We start from the raw sequence: 15626 nt of genomic DNA on the forward strand, positions 1-15626 counted from the left end.
CTAACCCTAAAAAGGTTTCACCTAAGTCGGATGTGTAGTTTACAAGATCACTCGTGGACAAAATTTTCCCAGGAAGAAGAAAAATAATAAGAATAATAATAATAAGAAACAGAGTAAAAACAATATGTTCCCCAACTTCGTTTGGGGAACATAATAATAAGAAACAGAGTAAAAACAATATGTTCCCAAACTCCGTTTGGGGAACATAACTAGTGCTAATTGTAACGGGGACCGTTACAGATGTTCCCCAAACGCTCCCCAACTCCCTTTTGGTGCCATATTCCCTGTAATCTCTATTAAATGAGAAATACTTTATGGAATTTAGACTTAATCAAGGTCTTCCCAGAAGAATACAAAATATATTTAAATTTAAGCATTGCACGCGTGTTCATGTGCGTAACGACCATATTATATTGTCTACACTATCTATATATTTTTATACACTTAATATCAAAGCATTCAATCCAAAAGTATTAAAAATTGCACTCACTCGAGTGTATTTTTAATTTAACTCATTTCACGTGCACGCACGTGCATGATGACTACACCTTCTTGTAGGAGTCCCTTATATTTATCTATGTTCTGAATCCCATCCTGTTTGGTTGAAAAACAAGAGAGTTATAGCCATTTGAAGTTTCAGCCAATCAGATTGCAGCACACATGCATGCACGTGATTTCATGAATTTTTATCTTTATCATATTAAAGGTTATCTTAATGAATGACTATATTTCAAAATTCCAAACATTTCGTCTAAAAACAAAGGAGATATAGCCATTTAAAGTTTCAGCCAATCAGATTGCAGCAAACGTGCATGCGCGTGATTTCATAAATTTTTTCTACAACATATTGTAGGATATCCTAATGCATGACTATGTTTTAAATTTCAAAGCATTTCATCCAAAAACAACGGAGATATAGCCATTTAATGTTTCAGCCAATCAGATTGCAGCACGCGTGCATGCGCATGCTCTCATGAAAATTTTTATATATCATGCTGTAGATCTTCATAATGTAGGACTTTGTTCAAAATTTCAAATGATTTTGACAAGAAACAAGAAAGATATTGAGACTTTAGTTTCAGCCAATCAGAGCCAAGCGTACGTGCATGCGCGTGAGATCTTGCTATTTTGACCATGCCATCTTGTCTATACTACTAATATATCTTTACATTATGAGTTTCAAAACATTTCATTAAAAAATAGAAAAGTTACGGCAATATACATTATATTGGTCATTTCACGTGTTGCACGTGCGCGCTCTTGCAAGCACGTGCGCGCAAAATGACCTTCGTTGGGCAAATCTACATAACATGTCTACTGACCCTAAAAACATTTTACCTTAGTCCAATGTGTAGTTTACAAGATCACTCGTGGACAAAATTTTCCCAGGAAGAAGAAAAATAATAATAACTAGAGCCGAGCTCGTTGCAAAGCAACGAGTAGGTCTTCCGTCCTGTTTGACCGGAAGTAACTTTCATTAAAAACAATGAAGAGTTATGAAGTCCCAAAATGGTTTAATCCTCCAAATCTATGTTGATTATTGCAAAATTAAGCCATTTTTGGCAACTTCCGGTTTGACCGGAAGTGACGTCGACGGACAGAAAATTAAGATTTAAGCTTCCAGTGACATTTGATATCCAAAAACCTGTCAAGAACAGCAAAAATATGCAATTTTTGACAACTTCCGGTTTGACCAAAAGTGACGTCGCCGGACGTATTTTGACGACGCCATTAGATGAAGCTTGATATTTTGAACAAGTTTGCTTCTTTGACGTATTACAAATTCTCAATACTTTTTGAGATATAAAGGAAAAACTTTCGGCCCCTTTTGGCCCTTTATTATAGGGGCCAGCCCCTTATCGTTGATATCTTTTCGAAAGATCGTGACATTCTTCACTTTTATTCTATACATCTTTACAAAATAGTAACATGTAAAAAGATATTGCCAAAAATGTGTGAAAAATTTCTAAATTCCCGATAGATCTTTTTTCGAGCCATAGCGAGCGCCGACGTGCTGCACTTCCGGAGAATAAGAAAGGTGTGTGTCACATCAGCATATGTTGCTCTATCATCGCTGAAAATCTTACGTTTCTATATAAAAGCACTTTTGAGAAAAATGCTGGACAATGTGACCCTCTGAAAATCACTAAATCGCGGAAATCTCGAAACCGGAAGTGACGTCATAAAAATGAAAAATTATATATCAGGTTTGATTGATGTTCCATCAGTCCTGAAAGTTTCATGAAAATCGATCGAGCCGCTTCCGAGAAATCGCGTGCACAAAATCGGTAAGAAAAAAAAACAATAATAAAAATAACTAGAGCCGAGCTCGTTGCAAAGCAACGAGTAGGTCTTCCGTCCTGCTTGACCGGAAGTGCATCTGTAACTTTCATTTTAAAAAAAAAAGAGTAATGAAGTTCAAAAATGGTTTAATCCTCCAGGTCTATATTAATTAATGCAATATTAAGCCATTTTTGGCTACTTCCGGTTTGACCGGAAGTGACGTCGACGGACGGAAAATTAAGATTTAAGCTTCCAGTGACATATGTTACCCAAAAATCTGTCAAGAACGGCAAAAATATGCAATTTTTGACTACTTCCGGTTTCACCGCCGGACGAATTTTGACGAACCCATTAGATAAAGCTTGACATTTTGAACAACTTTGCTTCTTTGACGTATTACAGATTCTCAATACTTTTTGAGATATAAAGGAAAAACTTTTGGCCCTTTTTGGCCCTTTATTATAGGGGCCAGGCACTTATCGTTGATATCTTTCGAAAGATTGTGACATTCTCAACAAGTTTGGTTCTATATGTCTTTACAAAATGTTAACATGTAAAAAGATATTGCAGAAAAGGTGTCAAAAATTTCTAAGTCCCTGATAGAACTTTTTTCGAGCCATAGCGAGCGCCGACGTGCGGCACTTCCGGAGAAAAAGAGTGGTGTGTGACAAAAGAGCTCACATTGCTCTATCATCGCTGAAAATCTCATGTTTCTGTCTTAAGGCATTTTCGAGAAAAATGATGGACAATGAGACCCCCTGAAAATCACTAAATCGCTGAAATCTCAAAACCGGAAGTGACGTCATCAAAACAAAAAATTATATATCAGGTTTGTTTGATGTTCTATCAGTCCTGAAAGTTTCATGAAAATCGAACGAACCGTTTCCGAGAAATCGTGCACACAAAATCGGTAAGAAAAAAAAACAATAATAATAATAACTAGAAACGATCTCGTTGCGAGCAACGAGAGGTCTTCCGTCCGATTCTGAAATAAAAAGCGAAAAATCTAGCTGAAAAAGTCATAAAAAAATTTCGGACACACAGGGGATCGAACCCGGGTCGCCCGCGTGAAAATCCAACGCGCTAACCATTACGCCATCGGGAACGCCGCTTCAAATTTTTAAATGCGAATATCTCGAGATTGGCTTTATCAATTCAAAAACAAATTACATATTTCGCATCCTATAAAATGTCTCTATTATCACTGTAAAAATCAAAGAAAAATAATGAAAAACAAAAAAGTTGAAAATTTTGATTTTTTTAATTCGCTTCCGGTAGCAACCGGAAGTACCGACGACACACGAAAAGGACATTCCGCATATCTAGAAGTCATGTCCTATGTTCTCCAACAAGTCTCCAGTTCATATCTTTAGTAGTTCCTTAGATCTCGAACTGACAAAATTTCATTTTAAAATCAGGAAAATGGCCATAACTTGGCACCGGAAGCGACTTGTTCCAAAATTCTTCCAAATGTAACAATGGCATATAAGAGCGCATCATCCCTGAAAATTTGATGAAAAACCGATGAATAGTTCTCGAGATATCGCGTGCACAAAATTTGTCTAAAAAATAATAATAATTATAACTAGAAAAGAAACTCGTTGCGAGCAACGAGAGGTCTTCCGTCCGATTCAGGAAAAAAAATCTCGTATAATCGAGCTGAAAAGTGATTCAAAATTTTGGTCGCAAAGAGGATTGAACCCATGTCGCCTTTTTCTGTTTTATCCCCAACGCGCAAACCATAAAGCTTTTGGGAGTACTGCTCTAAATATACTTGTGTGTATACTTTTGCAACAGTACACCTGTCTAAGAATCATAAAAGGCGGGTCACTATCAATAATATGCGCCAAACGCCACGAGTAAATATTCGTGCATTTTCATACATTTTATTTGCTAAAAACTCGACTCTGCAGAACCAGAGAAGGTTTTCTACAGATCCATTCCCCATCACGGGGAAGACCTTACCTGCACATTGGCACCATGTGTATTACCCGCGCAGCCTATTTATGAGAAAATGAAATGAATATTTTTTAGTGTTTAAGAAAACGTTGAACCTACGCTTGCGAAAGTTCTAAGACATTCAAAGATATTTAATTTCTTCTTTATCAAATCAAGAAACTGATTATACGTTAAATCAGCAAATAGGGGCCTTTACTTATGCCATGAATATCACAGAAAAAGATTCAAAATTTTGGTCGCAAAGAGGATTGAACCCATGTCGCCTTTTTCTGTTTTATCCCCAACGCGCAAACCATTAAGCTTTTGGGAGTACTGCTCTAAATATACTTGTGTGTATACTTTTGCAACAGTACACCTGTCTAAGAATCATAAAAGGCGGGTCACTATTAATAATTTGCGCCAAACGCCAGGAGTAAATATTCGCGCATTTTCTTTGAACTTTTATGAAATAAAATAAATAAAACGTTCTAATCGCCTTTATTTTATTTCGACGTTTAAAAAGTCTTTGTACACATTACATATATCGTATCTAGCCCAGTTACACTTAAGTAGTGTTCAAAACGGAAATTAAGTGTTAAGATCGACACTGAATTGCAACGTACTACTACGTGAAAGTCCAAGTAGTTTTGTTTACATTTCATGCATTCGTATGTCAGGATGGTTTAATCAAACGCTCAGCTGCCTCCATAAACCCCAATTGCGAAATGGCGGAATTGACAAAGACAGCCGCCATCTGGGGCCCGCTTCAGATTTTCAAATATTAATATCTAGAATTCAGATAAGCCAATTTTCAAACAACTTAGATAGTTATAATCTAATTGTTAAGATGAATACTTTTGATCAATAATGTATAACAAAGAATTGATCATTAGAGAGTTATAGATAAAAAACTTTTGGCCCCTCTTAGCCCCTAATTTGAAGGGTCAGCCCTATTTTTTTAATATCAAATGAAAGGTCTTGCGATATTGAATATTTTGTCTTCAATATGTTTTAACAAATTATGAACAGGAGTGAAGATATGAGACAAAATGCGTCAAATTTTGTGAGATATTTCTGAGACATTTTTTCGGCCCTACCGAACTTCGGTGCCTTTTGCGCTAGAAAGATTTGGAGACCCAATTACAACTCACCAAACCTTCCTCTATTTTCCCTAAAAATCTCAAGTCCATATCTTAAGTCGTTTCGGAGGAGTTTCCCGGACAAGCCGACCCTCTAAAAATCAGAAAATCGTCCATATCTCACGACCGGAAGTGAGATAATCAAAAAGGAAAAAAACCTATCAAGATCAATTGAATATTTTTCAGATCTGAAAGTTTGGTAGAAATCGGACGAGCCATCTCTGAGAAATCGCTTGCACAAAATCGGTTGGAAGAATAATAATAATAATAGGGAAAAAGAAACCGAACGAAAACAAGAAGGTCTTCCGTTGGAGACGGAAGACCTTAATAAGAAACAGTAGAATCACTATAAGGTCTTCCGTGAAGACGAAAGACCTTAATAATAAAAATAGTGGAAAAGAAACCTAAGAATAACAAGAAGGTCTTCCGCTGAAGACGGAAGACCTTAATGAGAAACAGAGTAAAAACAATATGTTCCCCAACTTCGTTTGGGGAACATAACTAGAGGTACTGTGAGCAATGAGCTCGCTAAATGATACCCCAGCCTCCCATATGAATATAATGGTAATGTCCATGTTTATCATAACGATGTGCCTGCCGACCAGTATTACCTGCCGTGTGCTCTTTGTCATGATCGAGAAATAACGGGGGAAATCCGTCGACAATTCAGTGTGTATATTATACAATTATTGCTGTTTTTTGAGGTCAATACAATGATTTAGCCATCTGAGGAGTACAATATTCACCGAGCTCGAAGGGCAAGGTGAATATTGTACTTCAAAGATGGCTAAATCATTGTATTGACCAAAAAAAAAAACAGCAATAATTGTTTTATCATATGATTCACTGATAAAATGATACAGCTCATTAATTGTTTGCATTTAATTAAGTCCTAGCCAAATACAAGAGAGAAGCAGAATTAAAATGTAAATAAACCTTACCAGTCGTGTCAATTTGAAATGTTTTTTTTTTCAATGTTAGTTGCCATGAAAAAAAGAAATATAATGTCAGTCTTTTTTATAGGATAGATTTGAAAGGAAGGAGTATTATCAGGGAAAACTGACAGTCAAAAAGTAAAATTTGTTGTTCAGTAAAAGTGTTGGAGGGGGTTTCCTGCATCCCCTCTTACCACACTTATCCGAAAATATATATTCGATTATGTTTTGTTCACATGAAAAAAAGTCATAGTCGTTTAAATAGCTTTCCAAAACAATTTGTATCAATTTGGAATTTCTCGATCTATTTTTAGATCAATGTAGAGGAAATAAATCCTTGTATTCACCTAGAACGTCACGTGCAGGTCAATACAACGTAGTATTTTTCTAACATAGTTGGATCTCAGCCAATCAGAGAGATGGAAATTATTCAATCATATAATAAAACGGCTTAACAATACATATGAAATATACATCGTTCAGCATTTGACCTATACATGCTAATGATAAATTTTATTTGATGACAAGGTGATTGTTTGGACCATAGAACTTACGAAATGATGACTTTGAATGAAACTGCAGATTTTCTTGTCTCAGAAACTATAGTTTGTCAATAACTTACCTCGTTTTTAAATTTTTCACACTTAGAGCATGCTCTTCGGAGAGATATAAACCCCGTATGCATGCAGGCGATGAAGGTCGACATAAGAACTTACGACATGATGACTTTAAACGAGACTACTGATATTCTTGTTTCATCAATTTGTTTGTCAATAATTTACCTCATTTTAGAAATTGTTTATACGTTGAGCAGGTGACAAAGGTATACATGTATTGCTGCATAAGTAAGGGAAGTTCCCGATTGAAAAGTTAAAGTCATCTCGTTATAATAGAGCTTGGATGTTAAATTCCCATTTACGTCTTTTTCAAGTAAAATATCCAAATATGAAACAGATGTGTCAGACTCTGTGTTATCTTTTATTTAAAGCTCACCAGGATATGTCGTATCGACATAAGAATGGAAATAACCATTGTTTATTGTCAATACGTCGTCGATATATATATATATATATATATATATATATATATATATATAGAAAGCACAAAGAAATTCACTTTTACATGGATACCCACTTCCGCCCCAGCCCGGGGTTGAACTCTCGACCTTCGGAATCTGTCTCCTAGCAGTGCAGGAACAGCGCGCTAGACCGCTCGGCTATCTAGGCAAGTCTAAAAACTTGCTTTCGATGCCGATGGAATTCTCGCGGCGCTGTCCTACACTACACAGTCATTGAGAATAGAAGTGAGATACAGTTATTTGGATATTAGTTTTAACAGAGGATTGTTACCAATACATGTTGTAATGAAATTAATTATTATTTATAAAGCACATTTTACAACAACTCTTAAACTAACATAACTGCCCTAAGTGAAGAAATATTAATATAGAAAGCACAAAGAAATTCACTTTTACATGGATACCCACTTCCGCCCCAGCCCGGGGTTGAACTCTCGACCTTCGGAATCTGTCTCCTAGCAGTGCAGGAACAGCGCGCTAGACCGCTCGGCTATCTAGGCAAGTCTAAAAACTTGCTTTCGATGCCGATGGAATTCTCTTTCTATATTAATATTTCTTCACTTAGGGCAGTTATGTTAGTTTAAGAGTTGTTGTAAAATGTGCTTTATAAATAATAATTAATTTCATTACAACATGTATTGGTAACAATCCTCTGTTAAAACTAATATCCAAATAACTGTATCTCACTTCTATTCTCAATGACTGTGTAGTGTAGGACAGCGCCGCGAGAATTCCATCGGCATCGAAAGCAAGTTTTTAGACTTGCCTAGATAGCCGAGCGGTCTAGCGCGCTGTTCCTGCACTGCTAGGAGACAGATTCCGAAGGTCGAGAGTTCAACCCCGGGCTGGGGCGGAAGTGGGTATCCATGTAAAAGTGAATTTCTTTGTGCTTTCTATATTAATATTTCTTCACTTAGGGCAGTTATGTTAGTTTAAGAGTTGTTGTAAAATGTGCTTTATAAATAATAATTAATTTCATTACAACATGTATTGGTAACAATCCTCTGTTAAAACTAATATCCAAATAACTGTATCTCACTTCTATTCTCAATGACTGTGTAGTGTAGGACAGCGCCGCGAGAATTCCATCGGCATCGAAAGCAAGTTTTTAGACTTGCCTAGATAGCCGAGCGGTCTAGCGCGCTGTTCCTGCACTGCTAGGAGACAGATTCCGAAGGTCGAGAGTTCAACCCCGGGCTGGGGCGGAAGTGGGTATCCATGTAAAAGTGAATTTCTTTGTGCTTTCTATATTAATATTTCTTCACTTAGGGCAGTTATGTTAGTTTAAGAGTTGTTGTAAAATGTGCTTATATATATATATATATATATATATATATATATATATATATATATGTAAATTGCGAATTGAAGGCCACAGCGAGTGTTGTCCTCTTTTGGACAAATTTTGCTTCATATGAATACAAAAATAGGTCTGCTAATATGGGAATTCCAATAGATTGTTAGAAAATCTTGTCTCCAAAAAACACACAAATATTGTCAATCAAAAACTCAAGTATCGTTTTAATATAAACTTCAGAATACTTGTGTCTACAATCAAAATGGTTTTTTAACAAAATAATTTTGCAAATGAACAATGATAAGGTGAGTATATTGACGAGTTCAATTTTTTATTTAACCCCCCCCCAGCTATCAATGATATATAAAAAACCCTGAACTTTAACTTCTCGTGGGGAATAGTTGTATATAAAGTTGAAAATTCGTAAGTTTTAATGTGTTGATTTTGATAAAAAATCTTATGTGACAAAGAATTTTTTCAAAAACATATTAATATTCCCAACAAGTAAATAAATTGAATTACCATAATGTATATACAAGCTTTCAGTTCTAGCAAGTCTCTTTCTTTACTACTCATCAAAGTATTGCCTGCTTCAAGAGTGCTGTAAAGCAATATGTTCAAGAAGTGGCATGAATCAAATGTGGGTACTTTAAAATTTCAAAGAACTCATCGAAAATTCGAAATAACATTTTACCAAAACCAGGAATAGGACCTACGATTTTACAATACTTATACAACTGTTTAGATATATCGACGACGTCTCACATATATCTAGTATAAACAATATCCATGATGATAATCATTTCTACATTGATTCGATGTACACCTTTGAACCCGAGGAAAAAAATTCACAGAATCTGAAACGTCTGTTTCATATTTGAAAATGTTACTACAAAAAGACGGTAATGGTAACAGAAAAATTTTCTATCATCAACTTTATCTATTTCTGTAGCAATATATACCATTTGCATCATGCATTAGAAATTTGTGTTTTCCAGTTGACTCGATACGCAAGAGAACGCTAGATACGAGGTGTGATCAAAAAGTTCGCGAACTAATTGAATAATTTCTGAAAAAGAAATGATATGGGGTTTCAGTGTTGAAAATAATTGAAAGTAGCCCTCTCCTGTTTTAATGCGCATCTGCAACCATTCTGCCCATGCGCGGATCACGTGATATAGGCGATCACGTGACCTGCTTTTTAGCGTTCTGTCACAAAAGCTTAAAATTGTTTCGGACTCTTATATTTCTTACCATGCAAGTTATATTTTGCAACAAAAACAGTCCATTTGTCAGAAATGTCCAAGTCACGGCCACAGAATGGGTGGATAATAATATCCTCTTCAAGAATGAACATGGTGACCATCAAAACCCAAGTCCTCTGTCTTTTGAGTGTCGTTTATTTCATGTGGATAAAGTATGGGTGCCTTCACTTTATCATATCTGATATGTTTAAAGTCTTAAGTAAACGATATTTTAGGGATTTGATAATTATATTTATTGTAAAGATATTCATCTATTTTTCTAACTGTAATTGGCGATCTTTCAAATCAAATTGCGTAACAAAGGACACGTCTCTCTCCCAGTTTGCTTTCACCGGGCAACAGAACAAACATCATTTTTAAACGTTTCCCTTCCTTCACTTAAACAATCAATCCAATTAATGACAAAACTTATGGCAAGTCTTTTGTCTTCATAAACCGTGTACAAATTATTATAAACTTCTACAAAGGAATTTCTAAGATATACGTGTAACTTTACAGCCGTTCGTTGCTTGAATATGACCGAGTCAACCATTATTTGTCGCAAGTGATCTACATATTGACGTCATTTTCACATTGTGACGTCAAAAACACGGAGCAAAACATTCCATTACATATGCTACATAGAACATGTGTATGACTCCATGTGTGCCAAATTTCATTCTGATCTGAATTGCAGTTTTGTAAATTATATAGAGATAGTTCGCGAACTTTTTGATCACCTCTCGTACGTACGAACAAATATCAGAGACAAGTCGAGCTGCTGGCAGTTAAGTTGGTGAAACAGGGATTCCCAAAGTTTTGTTTAAAGTTCACATTTCGCAAACATTTCTGTGGTCGATATAATGACCTTATCAGCAAATACACACAATCAACATAAGTTAGGCCATTATTTACGCACTGAATTGTCTACGGATTTTTTTTTCAATTAGGCCTAACTGATCGTAACAAGGAGCACACTCCAAGTGACCGATCGACAGGAGATACTTATGCCCTGTTCACACAGAGAGTTTAATTCGAATTAAACGTAAAGTTACTGCGAATTAGCTTCGCTTAGCGTTCACACGGAGAATTTAATGCGAATTACAGCGTCGTGCCATAAGTATTCGCGAAAAATGGCGGACGTGATTTGAGAGTTATCGCGCTTGCAACATAAAAGTCACTCAAATACAACAAAAACAAAACAAACGCTTACCTTTAGTACTTTGTTAAATGTCCCTTGGATCGTATACATGCCATGATGCGTTTTGGGATGGATTTGTAAAGGTTTTGAATATATTCTATGGTGAAATTCTGCCAAGTGTGTAAAATAATATCGAACAGCTGATCAGGGGTGGTAATATCTCCGGCGTGATTTTGGATCTGTCTTTTAATTGTATGCCAACAATTTTCAATGATATTAATGTCCGGACTCTGGGCCGGCCACACCATACCCCGAATATTATTTGCACGTTTATATTCCTCTACAACACGAGCTCTATGTACCGGCGCATTGTCGTCTTGAAAAACGTAGTTGTTTGCAGGGAAATGTCGGGCAATAACAGGCCACAGGTGGTTGTCAATGATATTTATATATTTATCGGCATTAATGTTACCTTGTACCTTGCATAAAGTCCCTGGACAATACCAGCTGATGCATCCTTTTTGGAAACTTTTGGTTTTGAAATCGCAATCATGCACTCCGGACGGTACGATTCCTGGGCGGATCTCCAGACATACACGGAGAATTTAATGCGAATTAGTTTAATTCGAATTAGTTTACTGCGCATTAAATTATTTGCATTAGCTCCGTGTGAACGCTAAGCGAAGCTAATTCGAATTAAATTTTGAGGCATGCGTAATGGCAAAATTAGGTCAAATGCCACATGTCCGTGGTCAGCTTGAAGTATTTGTGCTATTTTTGAGTGAAAACTAAGGAAAATTGTGTTAATCGCTGAAATGTGTACAGACACTGTAACATTAGGCCTATGTCAAATGCATCTGCTCCTGCATAAGGTGACGTGATTTGCAAATGACGTCATAATAGCCTTACTGACGCCTGGCCGTAGAAGTAGAATTTTGATTCGCATTAGTTTGATTCGCATTAGTTTACTTTGCATTAATTTACTGCGAATTAAACTCGTCGTGTGAACAGGGCATTACTCTTCTATTACACTTGAACCTACCTCTGGTGTTTTTAGATTTGCTTTGCTCCTGATTTGTATTGTTTCAAAGGTTGAAGAGTACTAAATTTTCATTATGATCATGTAAATATTTTATTCGCAAGATAGTTTGGAAGATAAACTTTTCAAAGGTGTAATCTATTTTCAAAAAATTATTGATTTATCCTTATTCACGGGCCTAAATCTGGACCCAAGAAGCATCGATAAGAGACGTTCATCAAACACCTTTTCTGATACAAGTATAGTTAAAGAGTAAGGGAGATATTAAAATTGCAATTTCAATAGCTTTCATGGTGGAAATATCTTTCGACTATTGATAAATTTATAAGTATTTTATTCAGTAGATTTCACAGCATAATCAAGATCTAATGCTAAATCCCTCCGCTCCTTTTTTTTTATCAGAAGGCACCAAAAGAAATAAATGAACACATATTTAATTTTTCTTATGATATTTTTCATTATTGTATCAATAAATTAGAAAATAAACAACAATATATACAAAATATAATACACATAAAATTTTATAAATATAACACCGGGATTTAATGTACGTATATAGCATTTCTTGATTGGGATTTACAATGTTTTTACAACTTATTAACTAAAACAATAAATTAATACAAGAATGTACAAAATGGTCTGTGGAGAATTCGAATTACAATCTTATCCAACAATCTAATGTTCTGATCACAAATTTTTCGACGCACATATTTTTCGTGACACAAACTATCAAACATAGCAATTGTTCATTTAAAAAAATTAAATAATAGTCGGATTTTTTGCGACATAATTATTTAAACCAAAATTGAGAAACTTGGGCTATTTACTTGTCTTTATTCCTTATTATACTCTCGTTGATTGAAACTGCACATAAGTTTGTTTTTTGGTCGAGGTGTTGGCATGGCAACCATTTCCGGATTGGGTTCCGATAATGTCCAGTTACACTGCTGACATAATTTGATTATAAACAGTTTTAAAATTAGCTGTGCATATCCTTTTCCGGGACATCTCCGTGGTCCGCTAGCGAATGGAAAGAAGGATATCTTAGAACAATCGGCCTGCATCCATCGGTCAGGATTAAAGGTTAAAGGGTCTTCCAAATTATTGTCCAGTTCATGTGTGTCTCGAATTCCAAGAACCACAGTCCAACCTTCAGGAATAGTGTATCCCTGAAAAAAATATAGAATTTTGAATATATAATTTCGATTGTTATTATTTAAATAAAATTAATTTGAATGTGTTAGTTATTTAATCGATTAAAAACGAAATATAAGAATATTTAATAAAGTTGTTTTAGTATTTAAAAATAGATGTAAGGAAATAATATCTAGATTTTTTACTTAAAGTATATATTTTAAAAAAAAAGAAAAAAAAATCCATTCCCAGACGTACCTCGAGTTCAAAGGTCTGTAAGACTCTCCTGTAAGCCCCGCCCACCGCCGGAGTCACCCGAAGTATTTCTTTGTAAACACAATCCAAATATGGAAGTTTGCTGAAGATTTCTGCCGTAACCTCTACCTCGCTATTGTTATTTTCCTCGGGAGGAGCTAAAAGGTCAATGTTCGATAGTTCTTGTCGAAGCTTTTCAAGAACTTCTGGATGTTTGGATAAATGGATAAGTGCACACATGGCCGACGTACTCGTTGTCTCTCCAGCATTAAATATCAGTTCAAATATGCCATTTAACAAATCGTCATTGTCAAATTCTGAATTTTGAGATTTGCAAAATTTTTCCAGTACAGCTGGAAACTGTTGCGAACAGCTCTTTCCATCTTCCTTTATTCTCTTTAAGAACAAATTCTTTAGTTCCTCTTTTGCCTTGCACGCCTGAAATAAAAAAAAAACAATGCTTATTTTGTTTAAATATGGATCTACACACAATTAAGATTTCTCTAACATTATACAATGTATATCAATGTCCTTAATTATTTTCTTCAGTATCAACAAAGGTCATTAACCCCAAGTCAGTAACCGTGCATCTCCTCAACAGAGTTCAATCACTTAGCAAGAGTACGCCTATTTAAAATAAAAATACTACCAAGCTATGCGTGAGTAACAACATTTGTGACGTCATTTCATTCATAATTTTACAGACCAGGCAAAGATGAACTTAGATTCAACTCCTGCCCGCTTCAAGACCTCTTACACCTACGTCACTGAGAGCGACGGGAGGACGAAGGGGTGAATGACCAAAATTTGGCCCACTGACTGTAGGGTTAAAATACCTAGTTTGTTTATTTCCGCATACGTTCCTCAGTTAACTGGGTCAACCTTTGATTTGCCAATTTTTGATAATATAGAGAATTATGTAAAAGAGACAAAGACGACGAAAAATGAAAATAGAACAGAACAGAAATATTAATTTAAAAAAAATATTCACGCACTCTTAAAAATATAAATAATTGAAGATGAAGTTATAGTCTTACCTTATAAAAGCCAAATCCAGGTATATTAAGCGGCAAAGTGAAGAGGTTGTTAGTGATATCATGATAAAGTGTCTGTATCTTTCTTCTTTCATCTTTAGGCATATCCATACTGACTAAGAAAGTAGAAGCTAGCTCTAAAAACAGAGAATGGCAGTCAGCAAAAATCTCAATGGACGACTTGCGGCACCATTCATAAATACGTCCAGTCAAAAAGTCAGAGACCATGGGTAAATTTTGGTCAAAAAATCCCGGAGACAGACATTTTAGAAGTTGCATTTTTTTCTCTGCATGCACTTGGCCTGTGGATGAAGAGAGGGAATTTTTTCCAAGAATTTTCCACACGGAAGTTGGGTAAGCACATTGGAGAAGTTTGTTTTCGGCTGCAAACAATTTTTCCAGGTTTTTCTTTCCTGATATGCGAATTGTTGGTCTTCCAAACAAGTGCGTCTTGTATATATTGCCATGCTCTTTTCTTTTCCCCTCAAAGAATTTTGCCTGGAAAAAAGATACAAGAAAACTTGATTATAACAATTTTATTTATTGTTGTGAAAAAGCAATTCTATGATAATTACACTAAACAAATGTGGTTAGAATTATTGTTTTCAACAAATTTAATAAATAATAAATTATTGAAAATGTAATTTTACCTTTTTATGAAGGAATTGCAAAGACTCTCCTAAAATCGGAATGCCCATCCGTCCTGGAGGTAATTTCTGACCACACCCTTTGTACTGATTTAAATACTTGTATAAAAGCACGCAAATAGACAGAATCAGAAAAAATTCTAACATTTTTATTTAATTTATAAAATCTTTAAAAGTATTCTGAAACTAGGAGTTCTCTGTAAATATTGAAATTGCAGGTTTGAAGCAGGCGACTTTATAACATGTCGCAGATTACGAAGTCATGTCACGTGACTACGAAAGGCGAACGACCGAGACACGAAGTACGCGGCGCATTCTTTTTCTTATATCACAGAAAATTACTTTATCTACAAATCGATTGATCAGTGAGGTTAACAAAATATAGGGTAAGCGGCCATATATTCCCCTTACCTCTGATATACGTATCTTTAAAGGTTGCATGATATATCTTGAATATAGACT

General features: G+C 35.4%; 1 protein-coding gene across 1 annotated transcript; it reads right to left on the bottom strand.

Annotated features, from left to right (window-relative positions):
- Nucleotides 1–12927: 12927 nt before the first annotated feature.
- On the bottom strand, nt 12928–15348 carry LOC134243827 (cytochrome P450 26A1-like). Its single transcript, XM_062726056.1, has 4 exons — nt 15168–15348; nt 14521–15015; nt 13487–13921; nt 12928–13263 (listed from the first exon to the last, which is right to left on the bottom strand). The coding sequence occupies exons 1-4, from the start codon at nt 15309–15311 to the stop codon at nt 12928–12930; spliced, it is 1410 nt and encodes a 469-aa protein (XP_062582040.1). The 5' UTR covers nt 15312–15348.
- Between the last annotated feature and the right edge of the window lie 278 nt (nt 15349–15626).

The sequence above is a fragment of the Saccostrea cucullata genome, unplaced genomic scaffold (assembly GCF_032062105.1).
Source record: "Saccostrea cucullata isolate Sc308-1 unplaced genomic scaffold, CSIRO_AGI_Scuc_v1 ctg2835, whole genome shotgun sequence".
Taxonomy (NCBI): domain Eukaryota; kingdom Metazoa; phylum Mollusca; class Bivalvia; order Ostreida; family Ostreidae; genus Saccostrea; species Saccostrea cuccullata.